Source organism: Chlamydotis macqueenii, chromosome 30 (genome assembly GCF_036417535.1).
Source record: "Chlamydotis macqueenii isolate bChlMac1 chromosome 30, bChlMac1.mat, whole genome shotgun sequence".
Lineage (NCBI taxonomy): Eukaryota > Metazoa > Chordata > Aves > Otidiformes > Otididae > Chlamydotis > Chlamydotis macqueenii.
Genome location: NC_141585.1, coordinates 427,183 through 454,246, shown reverse-complemented (window position 1 = coordinate 454,246; position 27,064 = coordinate 427,183). Strand labels below are relative to the sequence as shown.

Sequence of the window (27,064 nt, the reverse complement as noted above, 5' to 3'; positions counted from 1 at the left end):
GGCCGCTGCGGGGCCAGGGCGCTGGTGGGGATCGGGGGTCCTGCGCCCCGTCCCCCCGCCGAGCTGTGAGCCGCGGGGTCCGTCCGTCCCACCGGACCCATCGGCCTCGTCCGCCCATGGCCGCCCTCTTCACCGGGAAGGTCCTGATGGCCAACCGGGAACGGGACGAGGTGGAGACGGAGCGGGAGCTGGGCCGGGCGCTGGAGAACAAGGTGCTGCTGCTCTACTTCGGATCGCAGCAGTGCCCGCGGTGCCGGCAGTTCTCCCTGCTCCTCAAGGATTTCTTCCTGCGGCTCACCGACGAGTTTTACGTGGAACGGGCTTCGCAGCTGGTGCTGGTGTACGTGTCCCGGGACGAGACGGAGGAGCAGCAGAGCGCCTTCCTGAGGAGCATGCCGAGACGCTGGCTGGCCCTGCCTTTCGCGGACGCCTTCAAAAGGTAGGACCTGGGCGAGGCGGCGAGGGGGGTCCCGCAAGCGGCCCCTCCGGCTGCGCTTGCAGATATCTAAACTCTTCTCCTCATTCTCAGTCCCCGCCGGAGCAGCCAGTGCGCTGTGTTGATGGCAAAACCGGTAAACCTCTTCGGCCGCGCCTATTTAGAAAGCAAAAATAATTCCTCTTCTTTCTAGCCGCTTTTTTTTTTTTTTTTTTTTTTCCAAAAACTTTGTATTCCAATTTTCTAACGCGCTATTTATAACTCCGAAAAACGCGTCAGCCAGCCCTCCAGGCGGGACACGGAGTGTGAAAGATGGACGCAGCCAGGCGGATTGGAAGCGCTCACGCATTTACTGTAACCTCATTAGCGACAGAACGAGCTGCAATTAATACAGAGACTCATTCCCAGCTCCTTTGGAGGGCAGACTGGAGGACGCTGAAATTTCAGAGGTCCCGCTGCTGGTTAAATTGCTGCTGGCGTAAAACAGGTCCCAGCAGCCATCCCACACCCCCTGCACCCCGGGGAGCTGACGCCCAAATCCCCGTCCCCTTTTACCGGCCCCGCAGAGATCCGCGCTGGGCTCTAATTAGCGGCGATGGACAAACGAGCGGGTTAAGTTCAGGCTCTGCGTAACTCTGCCCGCGCCAGGAGAGCCGCGGGAATCCGAGGAGATGAGCGGTGAGGATGATGCGCAGCGAGGGCTGTTACCCCCTTCTCCGTTTGAGGTTTCTCCCCCTTTTGCCTTGCAGGGAGCTGGAGCTGCGGTTCGCTGTGTCTGAGGTGCCCGCGGTGGTGGTGCTGAAGCCGAACGGGGAGGTAATAGCTGGAAACGCCGTGGAAGAGATCCGGCGCATGGGACCCGCCTGCTTCCGAAACTGGCAGGAGGCTGCCGAGCTGGTAGACCGCAATTTTCTCTTGGCGGAGGATTTCGAGGACTGGACCAGGAGAAGCATCACTGACCCCATCCGCCGCCTCAAGTACAAGCTGGACAAGAAGACTGAGGCGAAGGACAAGGAAAGGAGGGAGGAAGCCGAAGAGGCTTCTTAGGGGCTCAGGAGGTTGCGCGGCTGGCTTGGCCGGGGCCGGCCCTCAGCTCGCTGTCCCTCCCTGCCGGCTCCAGAACAGCAACACCCGTCTGTAGGGTAGAAGTCCGCTACAACCGCATTCGTTTTCCAAGAGGTGAGTTGTTTCTCCGCTCCTGTGCCCGGCTGTTCATCCCTGGAAAGCCGGTGAGCGCCACGAGGAGAGCCCAGCCCCGGTGGAATCACATTTCGTTTTTATCACCCCAGGACCTGGCACAGCAAAAGTCTCACGGTTAAACCTTTGCCATTCCAACCCAAAACTGTTCTATGATTTCTCTGCCCCAAAAGTGAGAAGAAAAGGGAGCAGCATTCAGTAAATGACTCCCTCAGCAGTTTTAAAAACTGAAATGGCGTTAAAAAAAAAACCAAACAACAAAGCCCAGCACGCCCAAGCGCTGCTAGGGACGCATGGAGATGCTCTGGCACATGACAGCAGGAACAGAGTCGCTGCGACAAGCTGCTGCAGCGGAGCTTTAGGAGACAGACACACGTGCTAAGCGAGCAAGTCCTGAGAAGCCTCCCACGTTGCCTGCTCACGTTAACGCTGCTGAAAATGTACGTTTCGGACAAATCCCGCTGAGGAGCGGGCTGCTCCACCAGCAGAATCACAGCGCGCAGCAGCTGCCCCGGTGACCCGCCAGCTTCATCTGCTAATCCACTGCCATCTGCTGCTGCGCAGCGCCCGGCGCCGCGGACGGCACCAATCCGCCAGGAAGCCAAGCCCCGTCCCGGGTGGAAGATCTGCCTGTCCCAAACCTACCGCGGCAGGCGGCGGAGGGAAAACCTGCCAGGGCAGCGCGCGTCCGTAGGGAACATCACTCATGCTTTGTCCTTTCAACTCCAACAGATCTGCGGGAAGCCAGCTCCCTGAACGTGAGGCACCGCGCTCTGTAGACAAAAATAGCGTTTAGGGAGCCCGCAAAGAATCCTTCTGCACACGTCACTCGCTTTCCGTAATCCAGGGGACGGAAAAGTAGAAGGGGGAAAGGGTTTTGCTCATTTTGGGACCCTGTTCTCCACTACATCACTGGGGCACGAGCAGAGCGTTTCCAAAAGCTTTGCTGGATCTGGGAAGGATCTGGGAAGGAAAGCGCGCGTGGCAGACAGAGGGGCTGTGCGAGGCCAGCTTGTTCCGCTGGTTTTGTCACTTAATCCTGCCTCTCTTCACCCCGCGAGTCTGACAGGCAGAGGGGGAAGCAGGAGGAGCCCTATAAAATAACTGGCTGGGAGGGACTTAGGGAAGTCCCTATGGTTGGGAGTGGTGGGAAGTGCGTTAGGGACTTCCTTCAGGTCATTCCGTGGCGCACGGGCCCCACGTGAAACGGCAGGCGTAAAACCCAAAAGTGCTGTCAGGGAACGTACCTGCTGGAGGAGCGAGCCTGTGCGGCCCGACCGCCGCTGACGGAACAACGCTCCATCCAGCTCGGGCGGTCTCCAGCAGTTAGGACACCTGTGTTTACAAAATAAGTTATAAATTACAAATTAGGAACCTGGAGCAGTGGGAGGAAGGCAAAGGGCAACATTTCCACCTGTTATTAACTGGCAGTCGGGTGCTTCTTCTCATCCCCGTGTCAACACTCTCCACCGGAATTTATGGCACGTACAATCACAATACCCTACAACCAGCCCTACCCTTTTTTTTTTTTTCACCCACCACAGTTTCCTCTGCTCAAAACCAGAAGTTGCCCTTTTCTTGGCTGTTGTGTTGAAGAGCAACAGGACATTGAGCAACCACGAAAAGCCAATCTGCCAGCACGGGGAAGCGCCGCTGTGCCAACGTCGTCACCGCTGTAAAGAGCAACAAGTGCTTTAGCTCTTCTTCTTGATTCTTTTGGATTACTTTCTAGCTCCATCAGATACTAAAGTCCTCCCAACGGATGCGTTGCATGGCACCGTTACGACATTTGTCTCTACTTTTATGTGGTGGGCTTACATTTCTATGACACAACAAAGGCATTTGAATGCTCAGGGCGGTAGCTGAGCACCCTTTGGGGTGAAAAATCACTTTCTGATACGTTTACCTTTTCAAACACGCTAGCTGGCAGCTGGTCTGTGGAATCCCTGCTTTACCTTTTCCCTGCACCACACAATCTCCTTGCACAGGGCCTCGCTGCTCTGTAAAAACAAAATAAGCATGTGGAATCCCGAAATCGCTTCCCAAGTTTCAGGCAGCAGAGAGTTAATGAAAGCTGCGGAGAAGGATGGGTCTGACCTGGGAGGCAGCCTGGGAAGTGAGTAGTTTCACAACTCCCAAGAGGAATGTGGAAAATCCGCACAGCCTGACACCTGTCTGAGGTCGCAGACTCATCCCACGCAGGCTGCGCGTAGCGTTGCTTCCTGCCGCAGAGGCACGGGGCAGCCCAGCGCAGATTCGGGAGCCCGGCTGCACGGGGGCACCCGCACCGGCTCGATTTTCTGGGTTCGCCAGCAAACACCCAGACGCCGTGGTGCTTTGGATAAACTGAGAGATTTCTCACAGGAGGTGACGGCTTTTTCCTCGTCCGTGTTTTAGCTAAGGAAGGACAACGGAAGAGATGGAAGACATTCGCTACAGCTCACCTAGCCCAACGTTTTAACATGCAGATAACGTTGTGGTGCATCAGCGAGGCCGATACGGAAAGGCAGCACTATTGCACACGGATATTCGGGGCTTGGTTTTGATATCCAAGCCTTGCTAAGGAAAACTTTCCCAAACTTCTGTTTCCATTTGCTGGCAAGGGTGAGATAATGAAAACTTGCCTCAGTCATTTCTCAGAAAACATCCGTTGCGACTCTACTAAATTAGAAAATTAATAAATGCTGAGAGCATGAGAATCCATCCCATACTTTACATTTTTTTCCGAGTGTTTTGTCTTGCGTCTCCAGCTGCTTTTGCAGAATGCTGCTTCTCCGCCTTTCAGTGAGGAGGAGCCGTGCTCACAGCCCGCGGGACTTCGGAGGTGCGCACCCAAAAACATAGCCCGAGAAAAAGGCTCGCCCACCGGACTCAGGAATGCTCCACCTTGCCATGAACGGGCCGGGAGCCCAGGAGAGTGCCGGTTGCGCTCCAATCGCGGGCCGATCGCCAGGCAGACGCCTTCCACCTGGCCACGAGCCCGATGCCGGATGCCTGGCTGCCGCCCGGGCTTCCATCCAGAGCCCTGCCCCTGGCGATCGTGCCGGCCGCGTGGACCTCGCGGCTGGCGAGGCGCTCCGCATCGCCAAACACCTGAGGAACATTGACAGGAAATTTCAGAATTTCCGCGAGCTCTTCCGAAAAGGTAAATATTTTTCAATCCACTTATTTGCTTACAAAACAAGCGGGTTAAGTTCAGCAAAAGCCATCCTGTCTCATTCTTGCTGCATTATTTATTTAAAACAATTAATTTAGACAGCCCTCAGACAATTCAGAGCGGCCTCTCGCCGCACAGATATTTAATTACGCAAACATCTTTTCCTAGAATGAATTGCGTCAATAGATACAATTTCAGAGCACTTAACCATCTAAGTGCACAGGTTTCCTCCAAAAGCGACGCAAAAACATGTGAAGGGCTGCTGACAGCACCTGCAGTTACTCACAAACGGCTCGAAGACAGGGTGCCCGCAACGACCCCGTTGGGAGAACCGGGAAGGAGCCCAAATCCCAAGGCGGCTCAGGCTGGTGATGCTCTGGGTGGCGGCGGGAGCCTAAGCGCACGTCCCAGCCTGGAAACGCGCTCCGGCAGAAGCGCCGTGCCTTCCTGCCCGGCACGCTGCCGCTTTGTCCCCCTCTGCTCTGGAAACCTTGTACAGCGTGGCAGAATTAACAAAATCCCTTCGGCTTCTTGCTGGAACATGAAACCTCCTGGAGGAGTGCCACCCTTCTCTGCCACGGCATCCGGCGCTCCCTGTCATCCTGGTTTCCCCGCCCACGGCCGCAAGCTGTAGCTCCAGGTCACGGTGACTGCCTTACCCCAGGCACGCCGAACGAGCTGGGGTGGCCACGCTCTTCGAGCAGAGTCCTGACTGCGGCGGTGCTCTTCGCTTGGCAAGATGTTTGCTTTTAACGGCCCCCAGACCATGCTGGCTGCACGCGGCAATCAGACCTGCCTGCACGGGTTCTTTCGCCACGCGTCCTTCCCAGTGCCCAGCTTGGGACTGCGTTTTTGTCTCGGAGGCTGGTCTGCAGATGGAAAGACACAAAGATACACGACGATCCTGCAGAAGGAAGCGGGAACGTCCATCGCGTGGGCTCGTGGAGCAGAACCCGGACCAAAGGCAGCGTGGAGCCTCGTCGAGGGTCCTGGCCCTGGTGACTTAAGGACTGGGCAATTTTCACATCCATCCCTTCGCTGCACGCGGGGTTTTTCCTTGCTTGGGTGTTCAGAGTTTGTTATTTTGTGTTTTGCGCAGAACTCGTGTGTTTAGGAGCAGCCGGGTACCTGTAGTGCTGCGCTGAAGTGAGTTCATCCCGGGAGAGGTGAGGCTGAGAGCTTATGCACAAAAGAAAAAAAAAAAACCAATCATCATTTGTCCCCTTCTTAATTTCAGGAGAAGTTATTTCCGCTGCTGTTGAAGCCAAACTGGCAGACTTACTGCGAGCCATCTCCTCCTTCCTGAACGCTTATCCTGCTCTGCCCAGGGATGCCATCCAGCCTGCCGTAGCAACCCTCATCACCAGTGTCAACGGTAAATCCATGCCCTCCGCGAGCCTAACGAGCGCTGTAGTCGCTGCCCTCTGCTCTGTGCTGACGGACGGCTTTCACAGCGGGCTCGGCACAGTCACCTCTGGGTGTCCGCGTGCACGGAAAGCACGCGTCTGCCGCAGCTGGGCAGAAGTTGGTGATCATCGAGGCTTATTCATATCCAGATCCCGTTGTCAGGGACGACAGTGCTTTTAAAACACACAAAAGCAAGATAAAGGCTTCTATGTGACAGCCTTTCTGTTTAGGTTGTCAATTGTGCTGGCAAACTGCGTCTATCTGTCCGTTTTCCACTAATAAAGACACATCGCGTTCAGATGGTGAAAGCAACGGGAACGCGGGGCCGCAGGGAGCTGCTCTTGGCCTGGGTACGGCTGTCGGAGCGAGCAGGCGTGCGGCAGGTCTTCTCTCAGTGCTGAATTCCCGTAAAACTCTGCGCAAAAATGTTTTCATGTGTTTGCTTGTCAGTGCATGGCGGGGGGGAGAATTAAATCTTAACTCCAGTGGGAAATCCTCACCTGAAAACAAGTCTTTTCCTCCTCAGAAGGAGGGCTTGGTGGTTCCCGGCCGTTGCTGCGGGGGTCTGAGGAGCTTCAGGAGCACGAACGTCCCGTCCCAGTATTCTGTGCGTGGTCCCCACCAGAGCAGAGCCAGGACTGGCCGCTGCTGTGTGCTGTCTGCAGAACCGTGCCATTGTGCTTGCTCTAAAATCGTAACTTAAAAAAAAATTCATCTGTTAGAAATGCAGGAGCAGCTTGCAGGCTGCTCCTCGGTGTCGGGAGAGCTTTCTGGTCTGCGATCCGTGCTGACCTGACTGCACCGGCGAGCCGAGGGACGGCTGCTACGGCTTCTCCTGTTAGCGGTCCCCGTCACTGCGCCGCGCGCGGCTCCGTGCTCCCTCGGCAGATGGGCCGTTTCTCAGGAATCCCTGTGCTTCCCTTTTGTGAGGCTCTGATCTGGGAAAGACAGTTTAGGGTTTTACTATCTCTACTTTTACCCCCTCAAAAAAAATCCCAACCAACAAAGAACAGCAGGAACGCCTAGGAAACAGCCTGGGAACTGGGATGCGGAGTTATGCTTCTGGTAAACAAGGAGCCCCACCCCTTTGTCTTAGCTTTGATTAGCTGGTTTTTTTAATATAGAATTAATTGGAGGGGTGTTGCTGTACTCTGTTGCAATCCTTTTGGGTATAAATACCTTTACGCTAGAAAAACACTTTTTATAGCACTTATCTGTAAATAAAGCACCTCGCAAACGGGGCAGAAACCGTCAGAGTTCACACACGCCGCGTTCATTCGAGCCCAAAACATTCGTCGCTGGGGCGGTAACTGAGATTCTAGGATTTCTTTTGAATTCAACAAGTGTTAAGGACAGAAAAGCCAGCTGAATCTTGCCTCTGGCTTGTGCCTGGCTGGCGTTAGTGGGACAGAAGGGCCTGGAGCTTTGCCTGCCGTGAAGTTTGTGGCGCAGAATCTCGCAGAAGAGATTTAGCGGCGTTACTTGAGCCGCCAGCAGTGGCTGAGGAAAGGGAAAGCGTGTTTTTTCGGCATCCAGGGCCACAAGCATATTTTTAGGTTGCATAAGAAAACACAGGGGTTTTAATTATTAATTATTTAGTGAAGAAAAAAAAAATCAATAGCAGAAGTTGAGCTGCTGAGCACAAGTTTGTTGGTCGACAGCACATTTTTGCTGTCGGTTTCTCTAATATTTACAGCTGAAAAAAGCTCACTCCATTTTCCGCTCACTTCACTCTACAATCTTTGAGTAAAGGTTTTCTATTTCCCATAGCACAGTTTCATCGTTAAGTCACCGGCGGTATTCCTAAACCGAAGGCAAAATTCACCAGTTTTAAAGTCCACCCAGTCCACCCTGCGGAGAACGCTCCCAGGCTGGAAAACACCTTGATGCAAGTGACGGGTTTTTTCTCTAGCTCATAAAAAACCCTACAAAATCAGAGCTTGTTTTTATTTAAGAAACAAGCCCTCCAAAGTTTAGATTTTGCTGAGAAGCAGTTGCGAAGGGCTGTGATCTCTGAGCAAGCTCTGTTACACCAGCAAAGAGAGCAGAGGGCCGGTGGCTCAGGCAAGGAGCACTGCTGGCCCATCCCCACCCGAGATGCTCATCCTTTCCCTTCTTCCGTCCCCTGCCTTCTAACCTACGGCCTTTCCCCTCTCCGCCGGCAGTTTCGCAGCAGCGGGGTCGGTATGTTTGGGAGCACGGGTGATTCTTAGGAAGCTACCTGGGTAGAAAAAGCGGGGCTGCTGCGACAACTGCAAGCAGGGAAGCTCGGAGGACTCAAACGGTTCCTTCTTTGCTATTTACCAAGACACATCCGAGTTACGCAAATTGCACGATCAAACAAATGTAGGCTGCACGCCGTTTCCTCACACGGAAGCGTGTCTGCAGGAAGCAGATTTGGCCGCAGCAGCCGCGCTCACCGACGGGCGCTTCTGTCAGTTATTTCGGGCAGGTCGTCTTACCTGCAGCTGTCATGGGCCTTTGGATAGCTTCTTCGCGTCTGAGCTGACGGAGAATTTTTATTTCACTTCGGTCGGCTGGGATTCAAAGCTGGGGAGTTTGGGATTCTGCTGCTTTCAGACCAAAACACTGAAGATTCGGCCATGGGAGACCCAGAACCGAGTGGTAGGTGATGGTATTTGACACAACCTTCTATAACTGTTTGTAATGTCAGCTTTTGGGGCGCGATGCGGCGCGATGCAGACCAGCCGGTGGGCCACCTAGGAAACACGGGGGCTAGGAAGCAGCTGTACGTTCCTCTGCCTGGGGCTGCCGTGAGGATCCCAGCTGTTCGGTTCCCTAAGTCCTTCTCCGAGCGATGAAATTATTTGATGCGTTTGCACTAGACGCTGACTCACGTAAGAGGAAAGAATGCAAACGCCCTTTTTCAGCAGGCGGAATGGGCAGTGTCCTCTCTTACTTGGTACTTGGACATCATCAGCTCAAGTTCCTCTGACAACAGTTTGCTCTAAGTCCTTGCTCTCAAAAGCCTCAACCTTAATTAAGCCATAATCACTCTGAATTGGAATAACACTTGCCCATCAAGCATCTAAGAGGTCTCTGTCCTGCCTGAGAGCACAAATCCCAACTGCCAGAGCCCCTTCTTCAACGTGGCCAGCCCCTGAAAAAAAACCTCGCTGGCTCTGTAATGAAGGAACACAGCCAGCGACGTTAGTGCTTTACGCTGCTATCATGTTCAACTGCATCGTCATCTTTGTAGCTACAGATCTTGTCATGTCTTTTTTATGGGAATGGGAAAACCATTAGCAGGATTTCCATAGCTTATGATCACACGTGGGGATAGCTAAAGGATGTCTCAGAGTCTCTGACCAACTCAGTAAGGTGAGCTTGTTGAAAAACTGCACCGTGAGACTCGTTTTCTGCCCGCTCTCGCCGCTCAGAGCGTTTTTGTGTCTTCACCAATGTCTGCAGAACCCCTGGCACTAACACCTAACGTGCTCATCACCCAGCGCTGTGTGCGGAGGCGCAAGCAGAGCCTGTTTCCGCTCAGTGTTCCTCTTTCGTACGTACCCAGGGCTTGCACAGGGCCGCTTTCCACAGCATTGCATGTGAAGCTCGTGTCGGGCAACCACCCGTTGTGTCCATCTCTGCTCTTCAGGGCAGAGGCTTCCAGCCTGGCGACGGGGCACCTGCACCGCATTTGCGGATGTTCGGCTGCGTGCTGGAGTGGAAGCACAACCCCTTCTGAGGCCGCTGAAAGGCTCTGTGATCAATAGCTGCCTCACTTCTGGGCCTACAGTCTCGGTCTCATCAAGTGCTTTACCAGGGAGAATCGACGATACAATAAGCCCACCAAAAAGCAGGAATCTGTTTCTGAGATCCTGCTGGAAAAAACCTCATATTGATTAAAGATGTATTTTGAGGTTTGTCAGGGAAACAGTTTCTAACATGCGACCAAGAATGCCACCCAGAATGTGACAGGACAGTAAAAGTCAAACACCCTTGAGAATCCAGGTGTGCTGTGTCCACCGAGCGCCTTCTATCCACAGTCTCACCTGTGAAGGAGGTTTATTTGACAGCTCTTTGCAAAACCACACTGTCAGGTATAAATGATTTTCTTCAGTCTTATTTTTCAGCCAGTAAGTGTCCTAGAGTCACCTTTCTGTTGCTAACTGGGAGGTCCATTTGCTGCTTTCCAGTACTGGAAGCATCTGCTGTGCCTCACTGCTGGTCTAAATTCTTCTTCCCATCACCAACGTTTCCTTATTCCTAATACTGAAGAAACAAGCAGCCAGAAGTTTAACACAGTGGCACTTTTCTTACGCGAAAAGCCAGGTTTGTTAAGTCAATCAGCACTGCAGGGGGCTGACATCAATCAGCACAAGTCTGGCTTACTAATATTTTCCTCCCCCCCTCATTTTTATTTTGCAAGCTGACGCACCTGCGCTCAGTTTCTGCCGTCAGACATCTCGGAAACGTTTGCGGCGTGCACACCTTTTTCCATTAATTGATCAATTAAGTGGAAATTCTACTTGTTTTGTTGATCCCCTCATTAATACTTACTGCTATTTAAGACGCCTGACCTCGCTAGTGTTTCCTGTCAGTTGTGGGCGACTGCACCGCTTGGTCGTGGTTCTGAGCTCCTCAAAAATTAGCTGGTTTGTAAATTCAGTTTTTTTGCCAGGAACTTTGTTCTGCTGAAGCAGGAAGAGAAGACGGTAGTGGAGTGGTAGATGGGAAGTGGTCTTGGTTTCGCAAAACCGTTGTCAAGGCGCTTGGATTATTTTGTTGCAACACTTATTCCTCAGGCAGAGGTGCTGATGTAGGCAGCCGGAGCAGCGTCTTTGCCATAACCAGCGTCTCGCCGAGGGATATCTTGGTTAAAAAGGGGGAGGATTTCGCGCAGGGGCGGTAGACAATTTGAGAGTTTTAAGACTTATTTGGCCTAATTTGCCTCAGCCTGTGCCGTGGCTTAGCAAGCAGGGCTTTTACACAGATGCCGCTAAGGAGCGTGAGTAATTTTATGCAGAAACGGGAGATTTGCCGTGGTGGAAAGATTCAGATGTTGTGTGGCAACGTGCAAGACCGAGCGCAGAGAAGAGGAAGGCGCTACCAGGAACGGGCTGGCGATAGCAAAGCTTGGCAGCGCTGAATTAGGGTTTTGGACATTTACCTCATTTCACAGCAACCGCGGCTGAAAGGGAAGTGATGCTTCTGCTGAGGGGCAGAACAAAAAAGCTTCTCCTGCTAAAAATATCCTCGAGGCACTGCACGCCCACTGCTGTCCCCGTAACGGTGGCAAAAGGCAGAGGAGCGATGAGCTTTCCGGAAGGTAGATGATGCTGATGAGAGGACGGTCTTGTCCAGGGAAGGGGTTTCTCCTGGAATTGTTTAAGAGAAGAGGAAGAAGGATACACTGCCTCTCAAGAAACATAGGTGACTCTTGATCTCCAGAAGAGTGGTCTTCTGGATCGGCCTTCCGGTTGTCATGGGGCTGTCCAGTAAGGGAACTGGTTTTAAACTGATGTGTCCATTTGTAAGGAAGGCTGCAGAGTCACAGCGAATGGATGAAGGGCTACTGAGCTGGATTCTCCTCCAGGCCTGTGGTCCTACATCCCAGCGCCGCAGGGCTACCTAACCCTCCCTGGTCAAGGCAAAGAGCTCTGAGCAGGACCTGAAATGGGAATTGGTTTATGGATATTTACAGGAGCCTCTGCAAGCCTGCCAGGCACAGGGGCTCCACCTTCCTTCCAGCACGGAAAAACACACACAGATGTTTGCACATTTAGCACGTGGGCGATCAGGAGCGCACAGTTCCTCAGGAAGGGACGTCTCGAAGGTGTCCAACAGACGGCTGAATGATGACAGCCGTGACAATGAAGAGAAATACATTTGAGGCAATTAATTTCCTTGATGAGATATGAACGAGGCACGTGAATCACTTGGCCTAGACCTGCACGTGCCAAAAGCGGGAGATGAAACAAAAGACTTGTGAGAACCTGAGGTTCTTGCTTGTCTTACGGCACCTCACAATAGCTGCTTTCAAAAGCAGAACGTTTCACTTTGCCCACCACCAGCAGCGGCTGAGTCACTTCTTCCTGTTGTACAATCCCCTGCTAGCGGTAAACAAGAGAAATTGAAGATGTCTGTCTGCCCAAAGTAACGAGGGTAGTTAGGATTCAAGTTAATTTAGCACGCTTTGGATTTGTTACACCTTGGATTTTAAACAATTTATGTCTCTTACGGAAAAACCAGAGTGAGGTGTTTGGTAATCGGCCTGTCGTGCGTCACCCGCTGCGTGTGAAACGTGGATTTCTCCCCATTAAGCAGGGAGCGTGCATCGCCGGTGCGTTTAAACCCTAAGCCCGGGTCTCCCAAGCATGGCAGGCCAGGCTGAGCGATTCCTCGCCGTTTCTTCAGGCCTCAGCAGTTGATGGTAAAAAAAACGAGTGTGTCTTCACACATTTTCAGTGTCTCATTCCATTCTGGAGTAAAACATTGAGAATGTTTTAAAGAACAAGGCCAGCATGAACCTCAACGATTTGCTCAGCCAAGGCGCATTCCCAGCTCATTTCTTGATGCAGAGGAGAAGACAGCACCTGGCCCACACTGCTCAGCGCTGACTGAGAGTGAAAGCGTGGCTCCAGTCCCACCCAGCCCTCTTTGCAGTGGTTTCTCTTTTTAAGGTGACGACAGGGTTCGATGGGTTGACGGTCACAGCTGGGATGCTGTAGCTGTAAGATTGTCACAGAGAACTTTGGTTTGACACCAGACAAGGAGCTTTGTGGAACAAAGTCTCTAATACTTCCCTGTCTTTGTTTTAATTGTATATCCTCTCTTTAAATCCCTTCTTTGCATGGTCTGATGTCCTCACAGAGTGAAAATAAAATACCTGTGCATATGTACGTGCTCACAGTGCTCCCAGAGGCAGCGTGGCTCTGCGAGGCTGGGCTCAGCAACGGTGCGACGCTGGCTGTAGGGCAGCTCCTAATCAAAACCTGACTTGAAAATCCTGTTTTCCAGGAGTAGCTATAACTGTGAGACACAAACTGACTGCCTACCACGCCACATTTGAGCAACACTTACAAGTACTTGCTCTCTGTCAAAAAGTCAACAATTAGTGAAGCAATTCTAGATTTAGGTCAACCACATCCTGTTTCCTGGAATGTCAAAAGGACAGAGAAGAGCGAGGTTTTCTCGTTTTTACCAATTGTGCCCAGTTTCACCTTTTAAAACATTTTTCCTTTTTTTTTTTTTTCTTTCCTCCAGCCTGACTAGATTTTAATTTCAGCCCTCAGTGGCAAACGCACGACGGAGTGCAAAGTGAGATGAACAGCGTCTCTCACCCCACGTGAGATGCACGTGCTCACCTCCGCCTTGCTGTACGAGCACCGGCAGGCAGAACATGCTCGGACCTCAGAGAGACGCGTGGCGGGAGCGCGTCACCCCTCAAGCCGGGACAAACCCACTTTATCTTTTGAGTACCTTTGCTTTGCCAGGCCGCCGCAGTCTGCCGCCTCCTGAGCCCGTCCAGGGCAGCGGCGCTCAGCCACGCCGCCCCGCACCTCTAGCAACCATCCTGCTGACCTCGGGGAGCTGTGCGTCGGGCGTTTCAGTCAATTGATTTCTTCTCCAACTCCAGGTCTCGGCAATCAGGAGCGGGCGCCTGAAAACAGGAAGCGGTACAGTGAGATATTCCGGAGCCTGGATGCCATAGAAATCTCAATCGGAAATGCGTACGTAGAGAAACGGGGCAGTTTTCTGCGTCTTTGGAACGTCAATTTATTTCATTGCGGGTTTTTTTTCGTTATACAGGGCTGTTGATATGTTCATCGGCGATGCTGACAGCGCTGACGACCCAGACCTGACCGCAGAAGGAGAGGTGGTTCCGGTAGGCAAAGCACGAGATCCGTTTTGTTAAAGAAATTCTCAATGGCCATTGCCAAAATGCACGATTCTATGTTATTAAATTCTGTGTTGTTAAAATTGGGGTTTGGGTGATCACCTGAAAAAAAAAAAAAAGTTACAATTCTTACTTGAACAGAGAGAAAGGAAGTGTACAACACCTGGGTACAGCAGTGATGGAGGCGGCAACAGAGCAGACAATATTGAGTGGAAACATTCAGGCCTTTGCTCTTTGGATTTATATTTTCCTGAAAAAGGAGATGTGGAAATTGCTGGCTTAAGTTCTGCGCGCTAAGAAATAGATCAGAGAAGACTGATGCAAACCCAAAATGCATTGGAGAGCCATGCATCAAAAATCTCCACAATTTTAGCCTTAAGAAACAGAAGCCCTTGAAAATAGAACTTCATGTTTTTCGCTTGCTTTGGGCAGCCTGGGGATAATCAGCCTCATTTCACGCTTTTCCCTTTAAACGAAGGAGCTAGGAACTTCATTTTTCTCTGGCAGTGACTGTTCCCACATAATCACATTATCCCATTATCTAAACTTAAAAATAAAAATCAAGTATTTTGTGATTTATAGCAAAACAAGAGCTGCCAGCACGCAGTCCCGCCCCGGTCTCTCTGCCCCAGTTGTTTCTGTTCTGTTTCTGTTTGGAGCAGACTTTCACACCGTGCTGCCTTCCCTCGGTCAAATCTCACGCTGCTATTTTAACTGAATACTCTCTTTTTTTTTTCCTCTTCCCACAGCTGAATGAAAGCGTCTGCGAGAGCAAAACCAGTTCAGAGAAGCAAGCGCAGCCAGACCTAACAGGTAACATTGCTAATTAAAAAGCAAAGAGGTGCCAGGAGAACACTCAGCCCAGCACCTGGCAGCAGTCCCGGCAGCCTCCCAACGACACGGACGAATCACGCTGGCGTCTCTGCCGGTGTCAGTCTCGGGCCGATCCCCGGCGAGGATGCAGACGCCTCTTTGGGCTCAGTAGTCCTGCTGCTTCCTCCGACCTGTAGGTCTTCCTCTGTTCGTCCATTAACCTCTCGTTACGGAGCTTCTCGCCGGGTCTTGACTTCTAAATATGTTCTCAAAGGTCTGCTGGTTTTCAGCACAGTGAAGATCAACCCAGCGAACCCTGGGATGCTCTGAAGCGCTGTGTTGCCCGCTGGGAGGATGCTCACCAGCTCTGTGCTTGTTGCTGGCATCATAAAATGCAACATAAAATTGTTTTTCTGCATATAAAGTCCCTGTGAAGAAAAAAAAAAATTAAAATTCTAACCTGCTTTCTCACAGATTTCAGCTTGAAACATGTTTGGAGTTGCTCACGGCAGCGGGACAGATCTGTCTTAGGTTCCACCAAGGAACAAGAATCACTCTTGCAACTCCCCAGCGACCCCTTAGGTCTTTCACTTTTGGGTTTCCAAAGAAATGAAACCTAAATATTTAATTAAAAGTGGGGGGCAGAGGAATATACCGGTACAGTTTGCATGGAGCTTGCGTGGTTCGATGGGTGGGACAGCACGGAGTCGCCGTGAATCAGACCATGCTGATCTTGTTCAGTGAAAGACCTTTTTTACAGCTGTTGTCTGTGTATTTCACAGCACCACGTCCCGAGACCCCAATTTTGCCACTCTTGGGGGAGCCTCTGCCCATCAGCCAGAGCCGTTCTGAACCCAGATTTCTTCTGTTGCAGTTCAGGAGGCAGATGAAATGCTGATAAAATGCGAAGGTGGCATTGACGCAGCCCTCGAATACGCCAAAATGTGGTGTAAATACGTCAAAGAGCTCCTCAGCTGGATTGAGAAACGGCTGAGTTACGGTGAGTCTGTGCCCAGAACCGTCGGGGAGCCTGGACACTTTTTGATAGCTTGCTTTTGAAAAAATCATAGCCCAGCAAAAGCGTAGCAGCGAGGAGCTGACCAAACACCGTCCCTTTCAGTTGCTTTTGCCTGAAGATAGAGACGTGGAGTCAGAATTTCTCCCCTGATTGATCCTGATGGACTGAAACAACCTCTGGCTTTGAAAAACCCACCTCTGCGACCGCGCAGCTGGTGTCTAACCCTCTGCCCTTTTACAGAGATGGAGTTTGCTAAGGGGATCGTGAAGATAGCAGAATCGGGACGAAACGCCATCTTCCAGCAGGTACGGGGCCTTGCGACGTTCCTGCTCCGCCGCACGGGGTTCCCTTCGGAGGAGGAGCAAACGGGAGGCTTCAGGAAAGGTGCGGAGATTTTCTGTCGGTTTATATTTGCTGGTTTGGCTCCTGCAGTACAACATGCCTCTTCGAGCGCTCTACACAATGGTTCTGGAACACGACATCAGGGTTGGGAATTCAGCTGGCGAGACGGCAGGATTGCTGCAGCAGAAGGAGTTCTACCAGGTACTGTGTTTCTGTGCTGAATTGTCAGGAGCAGCGCAGAGAGGTAACCGGATAATTTGTCCTGGTCTGAGAGGGCGGAGAGGAGGAGAGAAGGAAATGCACACCAGGTTTGAGGGGAAAAGCGGCACCTCGCACGGCTCGCTTTCCAAAGTCACGCTCTCATCGGTCAGACGCTCTTTCCTGCCTCGGGAGGAACTGTTGCTGTCCTGTTATTGCTCTGCAGCCCCTGTCAGCCAAGAAGAACGAAATTGAGAAATGGAGGAAAGAATTCAAAGATCAGTGGACGAAGGAGCAGAAGAGAATGGTAAGGGGACAAAAGGTGGGCCCGACCTTGGGTCAAAACACTGAAAATAAAGGTTTATGAACAAGCAGTGACTAAATAATGGGATATGCATGCAGCTACTGGATAAAAGGACATTTTTAAAGCGCTAACGGCATTCCTGTGCCACCCCGTCTGCGCTCCCTGCCAGACCCCACCACCTCCTGCCAGCCGCGGAGGCTGGCAGAGCGAGGATGCGTTCTGGGTTTGCGCAGGCTGGCGCCTTGCGAAACGGGATCCAGGGTGGCTGGGTCTCTGCAGAGGAAACCCAGGGGCTCCCTCAGAACTTTGGGAAGAGAGGGAGGAAGGATACCGATGTCCATTTGAACGATAACACCAGTTTGAACCCAGAGACAGGCACTTTCCTTACACGCAGAGCGCTGCTGCGACTTTTTCCTCCCACTGCCTCACCGGGCTCCCCAAACCTGTTCCTTTTTGTGTTCAAGAACGAATCCTTGTCATCCCTGCGCAAGTCTCGCCAGCAATACGTACAGCGCTGCGAGGAGCTGGAGAAAGCCAAGCAGCTGAGCGCCAAGGCGGAGGACGAATACCAGAGCGTGGCCATCACCAACCCCGGCAGCGCCAACAAGCTGCTGGAAAAGCGGCGCCGTTCTTGCGAGGAGGCGCAAGCCAAGGTGATGAGCTCAGAGCAGGCTGCTGGTGCTTCCAGCCAGCCCGTGTGCCGCGTTGCAGCACCTTCCTACCCAGCCCGGTGACTTTGGCCTCCTTTGCTCTGTTTCTGGTCATGCACAGGTTCAGGAAACAGAAGCTTTGTACAAGATGTGCATCAACGACGCCAACTTTCGGCAACAGGAACTGGAGAAAGTGCGAGCGCGGATCATCTCCCATATTCGGAAGCTCATTTACCAAGGGGATGAGGTGCTGATGTGGGTACGTGTAGTCTCAATTTCTCCTCCAATCCCCATTTCAGGGAAACCACCCGGCTCTTCGCCACTTCTCTGTTGAACCACCCTGTAACTGATCATTCTCAAGCTGTTGAAATGACGGGAATGTTCTGGACGTTGCATTGCTACCAAGCTGCTACCAAAACCATCTCAGCTAGATAGTCACATTTTCAATTACTCCTGCTTTGAGGACACAGATATGAGGTTGCCCAGAGAGGTGGTGGATGCCCCATCCCTGGAAACGTCCCAGGCCAGGTTGGCCGGGGCTCTGAGCGACCTGATCTGGTTGGAGTTGTCCCTGCTCCTTGCAGGGGGGTTGGGCTGAGTGGGCTTTGAAGGTCCCTCCTCACCCAAACCCTTCTATGATTCTATATCCATAGAAGAAATCTAGGGAAAAAAAACAAGAAGAAAACCAAGAAATAGTTGCAAATAATTTTTATCCAACCTGTTAAGTGGAACTATCAGTAACTGAGTGTGGGCAAGGAAAAACTGAAGACTGGTGAACTACTGTGAGATCCAGGGGAGGAAAAGCCCCTGGGCTTTGACTAGCAAGACGCAGTTTTGTTTTCTTTCCCCTGTAAGGTCACTTTAAGGATGTTCAAGCAGCGGCAGAGTCAGTCAGAAGAGATTCCGGTGGGATACCAGTACCTCTCCGAGATCTGCAAGCCATACAAAGCAGGCGAGAAATACCTGGAGTTCATTCAGGCTCTGCAGAAGAAAGACATTCACGTGAAAGTGTTTGAATTCGAGCCACTCGCTTCTGGGGGGCAGAGGTAAGCTGCCCGATACCAGCGCTGTCTCAGGTACCCGTAAAGCACCTCCGTGAGACAAAACCGCCCGTTATTCTTCACCGTTTGCAATCCCCTTCCCAGGTCCCCTCCCAGCAGCAAAAAGAAGACGGCATCGCATTACGCAGGAGCCTGTTCTGCAGCAAAGGACGCGAGCGCGCCAGAAGATACACCCAGAAAGCAGTTCTCCACAAACGGCGAACAGAGTAGGTTGAATTCAATAAAATGACCCAATTTTCTCTTCAGTCACGGCAGTTTAATTTAGATTGGTAGCCGAAGGGGTGGGAGGGGCTCTCAGATTCTTCGGGCAGGGCGTAAGGCTTTGCTGAGACTGGGAGAAAATACTGATGAGTGGTTATGGATGTTCTTGGGAGCCTGGCTTGGACTTCGACCCCGTGTTGAAGGACCCCAAGAGCGCGTGGGATGGTCACTGCATCCACCTTCCGCAGGCACAAACAAATCCCTCTGCAGCGACACGGAAAGCCTCGGTGGGAGCTGTGAATCCCGCTCCTTGGACTCTCCCAGTTCCAGCCCAGGTGAGAGCTGCAGAAATTCTTGCCTAATATCGCCCAGAAGCCTAAAATGGGAATAAAGTCTACACTTTGTGTCCCCTGAGGATGAGAACAGCTGTTCATTTTCTCTGCTCTCAAGGAAACTCTGATAGGAAATTGTTGAAAGCTCCGTCCACCAGCACCATGTCCTCCTCAGACGATTTTGAAGAGCGAGATTCCTTGCAAACTTTTGAAAATGGTGAGCCGCACACTTATTTGACTCACAAAGCAGAAACCTTGCCTACACATCCGTTCCTTTTCACGCTTTAACACTGTTTCTGCAGAAAACAGCACATCCCAGCAGCAGTTTAAGAACACCCTCCTCTCCAGCGCGGCACAGACCCACCGGCTCAGGAAGCTGCGGGGGCCGTCCAAGTGCAGGGAGTGCGACACCTTCTTGGTAAACGGCTTCGAGTGCGAGGAGGTGAGGGCTGGGAGATGTCACTGCAGACGCCTGGCACGGCAGCCTGGGGTGACCGGCAAAGCACCTTTTTCTGTCTTTCAATAAGCCACCAGCTGCCGCTTGCCTGGAAGAACCCTCTTGGGGCTGGTGGGACTTGGGTGGTTGAGGGAACAGGAGGAGTCCTCCAAGTTCAGCTCTTGCTGCAACGCTGGACCACAGCCAGACCGTAACTCGGGCTGGTTCTGCCGTTTCAGTGCTACCTGGCCTGCCACAAGAAGTGTCTCGAGAATCTGCTCATCACCTGCGGCCACAAGAAGCTGCCCAACCGAGTACCTCTGTTTGGCGTTGACTTCACGCAGGTCCCTCGAGATTTCCCGGAGGAAGTTCCCTTCATCGTGGTGAAATGCACCTCAGAAATCGAAGCCCGTGCCCTCAGGGTGCAGGTGAGTAGTAAGTTACTCTTGCTTCCGTCTTCTCTGCACCCAAAACTCTGACCTCTTCCCCCTCTGGAACATGCAGGGGATCTATCGGATAAGCGGATCCAAAGCCCGGGTGGAAAAGCTGTGCCAGGCGTTCGAGAACGGACGGAGCTTGGTGGAGCTCTCCGAGCACTCCCCCCACGACATCACCGGGGTCCTGAAGCATTTCCTGAAGGAAGTGGGTACCAAATGTCTGCCAGGAGGGCAGGGCTCAGCCCACCGCATTCCTTGGTGCCAGACCAGCAGGATGAAGTAATGTGCTGTCTTCCTCCCCTCTTGCTGCAGCTTTCAGCACCGGTGCTGCTGTCCCAGCTCTATGACGATCTCATTGCGCTCGCCAAAGATTTGCAAAAACCTGGGGAAGAGAAGTCGGACGGCGCAGGCTTCCCGTCAGATCCCATCCAGAGCATGAAGGACTTGCTGAGCAAATTGCCTGGAAGCAACTACAACACTCTGCGGCACCTTATTGCACACTTGTACAGGTGAGGAGCGGGCTGGGTGTCGCGCGGGTTGGTGCCAGGAGATCCCTGTTGAGGCCTCGCTGCCAGAGGCGCACTGGCACAGCACCAGTAAGAGAAGAGCATCGGGGCTTCCTTGACCTGGGAGAGCCAAGTAGGCAGTTGGGCAGGGTAAAAAATAAAAATCATTCATGGGAAGGACCATCTTGCAGCAATTAGGAGAAAGCCTTACTGACCAAGAAGGACCAGAAGGTCCTTACTGATAACGCTTGATAAAGTGCAGAGCGAGAGGTCAGGGGCTTACATGAACCAAGCCCCTTTCACCCAGCTCCGAATGCAGGTCACACGCAACAGCCGCTCTTGTTAGGGCTGCGCCATCTGGACAGATCCGTGCCACTTCGGAGGTTTTCCTCTGGAGGTTCCCTGCCCAGACCACAGCACGGTTCCCCGTGGAAGACGGGGGCTCTCTCTCTACTGGGAAATGGGGGGGTTGATGCGTTCCATCTGCGTACTCGGCGCGTTTGGGTTGAGAGCTGGGAAGCTCCTAACAGTCCCGTTTCCCTTCCCCAGGGTGGCAGAGAAATACGAAGAGAACAAGATGTCCCCCAACAACCTGGGCATAGTATTTGGGCCAACCCTGATCCGGCCAGGCGCAGGGAGCGACGTCTCAATGTCGTGCCTTGTTGACTCCGGGTATCAAGCCCAGATCGTGGAGTTTCTCATTCAGAACTACGAAAGGGTGTTTGGGATGGATGACCTGCCTTCATCCTTATCCCTTGGATGTGAAAATCCTCCACAAGAAGCATCGACAGAAAAGGACGAAGGACCTCAGAGCCCAAACACAGTCCAGACCATAACTCTAGAGGTAGAGCTCCCAGACGTTGAGCTGGGCTTAGCGACCCTGCTGTAGAGGCAGAAAGGTGGACTGGTGATTAAAGAGAACTTTTTTTCACAGAAAACAAAACTGTTTTCTATCAGACAGGAAGGAGCAGAGAGCCTGTTGCACATGGAGTGGGAGAAACAGAAAAAAATTGTGAGCTACAGATCACTCAGTAGCTTCTCGGACCACCCTGGATGGTGGTTTTGTTCCATGTTTTAGAGCACAGTCATTCTGAAAAGCTGTGGGGTTCTCCACACTAAACTGCTTGGGACACCGCTGTTTCTCCCTGTAAGCAGCCTCACAGATTCGGGAGCAGCTGCGTGCACTTCAGACCCAGCAGATCCCCCAGTTCGGCTCCACAGGGCTCTGCTGCGTCCCTGAGCAGCGGCCACGGACCCTGGGTTTTCCCTACCTGCGTTCTGCTTTCTTCCCAAGCTCCGTGCCTCGTTCCTCGCAGTATTTCACAACCTACGTCACAGCACTTTAGAAACACAAACGGGCGTAGCGTCCCTGAGCTGGGATATGGTGGGGTTTTTTCCTTCCTTTTCACAAGCGTTCGATCAGCAAGAAAGAGGAAAATACCTTCCTAAAGTTAAGCCAAAGGGAGTCAGGTCCCAGCTCAGGGACTCCCCGCCTCCTGCTTTTGAGTCATGGGTGCTTATGTGCAAGACAGTCTGTCTGCAGTGACCCCGTCCATGTCTGACACACGGCAGCACTGCTTTCTCTACAGGTCCCACTCACTGAGGAAGCAGAAATTAGAATAACCATGATTTCAGCCGAAATAAAATCCCCGGGGTAGGCACAAGTCACTTCTTGTGCCGAGAAATCCTAGAGGATTAATAACCCTTCACAGAAAGCACCCTGAGATACACACAACCGTTGACTGCGACTATTTTCAAAGCCGTTTTTACCTGCTTCTGCAGCACGGTTGAATTCTACAGGTGTTGCAAACCTTCAGAAAGGGGAGTTGCTTCCAAGGGGGCACCCTTGTTTTGCCGCTAACAAAACCCACCCCCGCGCCCCTGTCCAGGCGGCCCGGTCCTCGTACAAACTCACGCTGGTTCCACACCAGCTACGGCTCCCACGGCCTTCACTCATCCTACCCTTTGCATTGGACCGTAACTACTGTTCTCCAGTTAACGGCCTCGCTTCTGACGTTTCCCCTTTTTGTTCTGAAACGGGCTACTTCTGTGTCCCACCCGACACAGAAATCCGTCTCGGCGCGCTGCTGCTTCCCAGAAAGCAGCGGCTGCTGGCTGGGGTGAGCTTTGTGGCAGTTGTGGTCTGCCAGCGCGGATGCTGGGCTTGGTGTGTCTTAAACCCTAATTTTCCCTCACGGCCCTGCCCCGTGACCCTCTGCGAGCGCCCTCCCTATTCCCCCAAGCGTTACAGATAACCTAAGATAAATCAAAGCACTTTCAGCTCGAGCGGTTGCCTCCATTCACTAGGCTTGAACAGCGCTGAGGGTAAAGCGGGAGCTGACAGTGTCTTCATGTCAAATAAGAGTCCCGAATAAACACTCACGGCTTTTTCCAACAGAATTCCTCCTCCCAGCGCTGTTTGAACGCGGACTGTGTCTCTGATAACTCGTCTTCCGGGGAAGCCATCAATGAGCTGACTCTGGAGGGAGCCCACAGCCCGTTAAGCGTGGATGCCCTGGGTAAATAAAGCGGCGATCGTGATGCTGTTACGGGTTCTCTTGTGCGATGCTTGCTGTTTTTCCAGCCTGCCTCTGCGTTACAGAGCAGAGAAAGCGCAACCCGGGCCCCCTTCGGCATCGCTGCTCGGTCTTTGCGCAGACCAGCTGTGGCAGAGCAAGCGCCGCGTAGCTCGCGTGAAACCACAAGCGCGTTTTCTGCTTTCTCAGGAAGGGCTTTTCCCTGCGGCTGCCTCAGCTCTCGTGCCCACCGTCAGCTGCCAGCTCCCCTGGCTTTAGCGCATCGAGGACAGCTTTAAGAATAAAAACCTGATTCGTATCTCCTGGCTGTTTCAAAGGCGTATCTTGTGATTGCTCCTGACTAACGAAGGTGTTGGAGGGAGGCGTTTCAGCCTGTTGATGCAGGAGGGATTTCTGTGCCCTTTCTAACAGGAAAAGAAGTCATCAGCCAAAATTGTTTGTCGTAGGAGCTTTGTCTCACTGTTCTAAGATAACTGTCTAATTTTTTGTCCAGAGATGAACACAAGCATTGGTTCTGAGCTGGAGGATCCAGAGGACTCCGTACAGAAGACAGACAGCAATTCGGACACGCTCCTGGGGACCCAGCCCAGAAGCCATTTCTGCCGACAGCGTGTAAAATACATCCGGATGCAGGCAAAAATGAAACCAGTCATTCCAAAGTCTTCCAATTTGCCCTTGAGGACTACCATACTAGCCAACGCAGCAGCGGAGTCCGGTGCAGACAGCAACGCTGTCGACAGCAGCTCCGCAGCAAAGGACGTCCTGGAGGAGAGCACCAGGAGCAGGAACAGCTCGCCCGGCACGAGCGCGCTCAAGCAGCGCTCAGGAGGGAGACAGCAGCTCAAACATTTCGAGATCGTGCAGGAAACGGCCAGGATTGTCTCAAAGTTGAAAGTCGATGACGCTTCTGTGTCCCCTGAGCCCTCTCCGGAGAGCACAAGACCTACTGAGAGAGCAGAGGACTTCAACCCAGGGACATACCTATAGGAAAAGCCCTAAGGGTGACAGATCGTAGCAACGGAACAGGAGAGGGGACCGAAACCCCAGCTCGCTGAACAAACAGCGATGGGGTGAGAACAACGCCCTATGTGCGTTTACCACGCAGGCTGGAGGAAACGCACCTGCTGTGAACTACCTGGCAGGCTTGAGCTAACCCAGGATTTGCTTTTTATTAATTAGAAAACCCGTACGAGTGAAAAGAAGCAAGCCAATCGGCTCGCTCTCTCTGGAACATGCCCTGCTTAGCACGAAGGACAACACCAGAAGTAGAGAAACGCAGACTGTCTGGCTAGAAAGGCGTAGCCAGGAAGGAGGCAAGTGAAACGTAGGACATTGGACAGAAAGCCTTCCCAAATGGTCATGTTCTGGCAGCTGCCACAAGCACTGGTTTTTATTTCACAGTATTTTTGAGCGTACCTCACTTTTTGGGTGTAAAAGAACAGGGCACACGGGCAAAGCTCACATACTCTGGATCCTTCTGCTGCCGTTGCCGGAGCTTCGACTCGTTAATCAGTACAAAGCCGTTCTGTAAAGGGCAAGGAGACTGCTGTCCTCTGAGCCAGACCCCACGGCCCCAGAACACCAATTCTACATCCATCGAAGCACGCTGAGCTCCTGCAATACTTCCACGTGAAGCTGCTGCAGTGGGGGATGCAGCAAAGCCCGGAACACCCGGAAGATACGAAGATTTATTGAGTCTGAGAGCAGGTTGCTCTGACTTCCTGCGTCTCCATCTCACCTGCACGTGGGTCACCCCAACGCTCCTTTCTGCCTCCCTGCAGCAGATTTTCTGCCCACCAAGTTTTAACACGAGGGCAGGGAGGACTCCTTCCCATAGCGCGCTCTCGTGACACTCGCACGGGGACGACAGGCTTCCCATACCGCTCGCTCCCGGGGACAGCTTTGCAACCTGGGATGGGCAGCGGCACAGCTTTCCTTGGCGTCTGGCTGTGTATGCAGGACGAAATTCCAACAACAGCGTCAAAACTTCTGCACGAGAGCAGACTTCAGTGTTTACCACGAGTTGCAAAGAGACTAGGAGATGTGCAAAGACAGCAGTGCTACGTGCTAAAATAAAATATCATGCTTTCCCCAAACAGCTCATACACATTTCTTTTGTCTCACCAGCGGACGGTTAAGAAACAGGATCAAAGCACAAAGTCGTAACGGAAATGCTAAGGGTCTGTTCTTAGTACTTGTACAGTTCAGGCTAAAGAGAGTTTGCATCTCTGGAAGCATGCATATTTGTTAATATAATGCTTTGAAATCTTGAAAACTAAGTTATCTTTAACTGTAGAACATCTGTAATAAGTGACTGGGTGTTTTCTTAGAAGCTTCTCCCGCGTTTGTTAAATGCGGACAGGGAAGCCTTACACAAACACCTGCTGAACCGCTATTGAAGTGCCAAGCACACTCGGGGCTCTGGAAAACAAAGGTAACACTTGCACACAAGAATTTTGGATTTGAGGAACCAGCAGAGCTAGAACAAGATCCTTGGTAAAAACCCTGGTTTCCTTTTCCTGCTGAGCACTTAAATAATTAAACAGAAGAATCACTCTACTCAGGGGGCTTGGACAGTGCAGCTCCCGCCATCCACGCCTGCCCTCCCTTCCAGCGGTCCAACAGACGCTAAAAAGGCTACGAGAGAAAACGTGCTGGCTCTTACCCTTTAGCTCCTCGTGACTTGCTGCTTTCCGCAGAGCCGGCCCTTTACTGAGGGTAGAGCTGCCACAGCAACGCTTCCAGCCCGCGTCGCGCGGCCGCCGGGTCTCACCCACGCAGGGAAAGCTTGGGTGCAGGGTCCAAAACATCTCTGCTCCTGTTCGGGATGAGGATTGTCTGTCATCCAGCCACCGCTAACGCAGCCCAGTTTGGAAACTGTGGCTGTCTGACCTTCCAGCTCAGAACTCACCACAGAGGACAGCAGCACTTTCTGTGTAATCCATGTATAAAGCCACAAAAACCGTCTCAAGAAACCTCTCATCAGTGAAATGACCAATAAACCCATTTCTTACTTTAAGTTTTGGGTTTTTTTTTTTCCCAAATCAGCCAGTGTGAATTCAGAGCACAACACAACCATCTCATTTCAGCCAGTCAGCTGCTTCGGAGCATCAATCACCCCTCGTTAAGGAAATTAAAGGCCCCTGGTCTTCACAAAAAAAGGGATCTCAGCTGGGCTGCATGCACTGGATCCTGAACTGAGCTGGGAAAATCCAAGGACCTGATGATTTTAAGCAGGGACCAAGAGATTCCTTTTTCTTGGAGAAGCCAGTCGGCATTTATGATTTGCTAATCACAAAGCGTTTCATTGTGACCGGGATAGTGACAAATTCTGCCCCAAATTTCCTGCCTGCAAAAAAGACCTGCTCCTTAATTTACCTTTACCCCTGTAAAAAAATCAAAGCAAACAGACCTGCAGGTATCAGGAGTCTCCAGGGGAAAACTTCCCAGGTTTTTCCAGCAGAAGCTGCTGGGGGATCGCCTTTACAGAGTTCTAACCGTGCAAGGCAAAAGGCGTCACATTTTTTTTAAGGAACTCAAGACTCTGGTCCTATTCCTGATCCTATCCTTCTCTTTTTCCTTTTTTTTTCTTTCCCCACCTCATTTTAACCTTTGTGCTGCTGTTTCTTATTCTCTAATTGGAGAAGGCAAATGGCGATTCAAGCCCACCTGTCAGATATTGCTTAAAATCACCCCCAGAAGGAGCGTCTGCAAAATAAACCAGCTCAGTCCATTTATTAGCTGGAAACGGGCTTCATTCACAGGTGCTTCCTTTTGAACATCAGCACTTCTTCACCGCCCGCCTTTGAACCAGTATCCCTGGAAAAAAAGACAGGGGTGCCTGACTCGCTTAGAGCTTGAGCCTTTGGCGGAGGAACATGGGAGCTTGGTGGGGCTTGTTACCGCTTTCCCTGGAGCGGGTTTTTTCTAGGAGCTTTTATGCTGTGCAGAATCCATCCCCTAAAGGTAAGGAGTAGCTGATTATCAGGCTGTCTCTCTCAAAACGTGAAATGTGATAGAGTCTCTGTGATTTTTTTAAAGCTGATCCAAATCCTAGGTAGCATCGCAAGAAGCTGGTTTGTAGATGGTGCCCCTTTTGTAGGCCAGCTTTGAGAGGAGTCGCTGGGACGGGTGTCCTCGCAGCACATCAAATCTCCGTGGTTTCTGT

The 27,064-nt window shown here is 52.1% G+C and overlaps 3 protein-coding genes across 4 annotated transcripts in view; 2 read left to right on the top strand and 1 right to left on the bottom strand.

Annotated features, from left to right (window-relative positions):
- Positions 1-27,064, bottom strand: part of SLC27A1 (solute carrier family 27 member 1) — a 58,861-nt gene that overhangs the window by 9,012 nt on the left and 22,785 nt on the right. The window lies entirely within an intron of this gene.
- Positions 2-1,483, top strand: NXNL1 (nucleoredoxin like 1). Its single transcript, XM_086769090.1, has 2 exons — positions 2-439; positions 1,186-1,483. Exons 1-2 carry the CDS (start codon positions 117-119, stop codon positions 1,481-1,483), a joined length of 621 nt encoding a protein of 206 aa, XP_086625216.1. The 5' UTR covers positions 2-116.
- Positions 2,794-25,123, top strand: GMIP (GEM interacting protein). 2 transcript variants are annotated; one of them, XM_086769088.1, is made up of 22 exons: positions 2,794-4,778; positions 6,028-6,165; positions 13,801-13,894; positions 13,974-14,049; positions 14,811-14,874; positions 15,749-15,874; positions 16,133-16,197; positions 16,325-16,435; positions 16,659-16,739; positions 17,201-17,389; positions 17,508-17,645; positions 18,242-18,432; positions 18,532-18,653; positions 18,897-18,983; positions 19,099-19,197; positions 19,283-19,422; positions 19,656-19,844; positions 19,921-20,058; positions 20,166-20,362; positions 20,909-21,203; positions 22,758-22,878; positions 23,390-25,123. In XM_086769088.1, the coding sequence occupies exons 1-22, from the start codon at positions 4,511-4,513 to the stop codon at positions 23,881-23,883; spliced, it is 3,423 nt and encodes a 1,140-aa protein (XP_086625214.1). In that variant the 5' UTR covers positions 2,794-4,510; the 3' UTR covers positions 23,884-25,123. The 2 variants fall into 2 exon arrangements, with proteins under 2 accessions (XP_086625214.1, XP_086625215.1); XM_086769089.1 differs by lacking the exons at positions 2,794-4,778; positions 6,028-6,165 and adding an exon at positions 8,439-8,822.

Excerpts from the sequence above, each read along its gene's own strand:
- NXNL1 (XM_086769090.1), top strand. The coding sequence starts at position 117 with ATGGCCGCCCTCTTCACCGGGAAGGTCCTGATGGCCAACCGGGAACGG. Across the intron at positions 440-1,185 it reads TTCGCGGACGCCTTCAAAAG|GGAGCTGGAGCTGCGGTTCG; the intron begins GTAGGACCTGGG and ends TTTGCCTTGCAG.
- GMIP (XM_086769088.1), top strand. The coding sequence starts at position 4,511 with ATGCTCCACCTTGCCATGAACGGGCCGGGAGCCCAGGAGAGTGCCGGT. Across the intron at positions 16,436-16,658 it reads AGCAGAAGGAGTTCTACCAG|CCCCTGTCAGCCAAGAAGAA; the intron begins GTACTGTGTTTC and ends ATTGCTCTGCAG. Across the intron at positions 19,845-19,920 it reads CCCGTGCCCTCAGGGTGCAG|GGGATCTATCGGATAAGCGG; the intron begins GTGAGTAGTAAG and ends TGGAACATGCAG.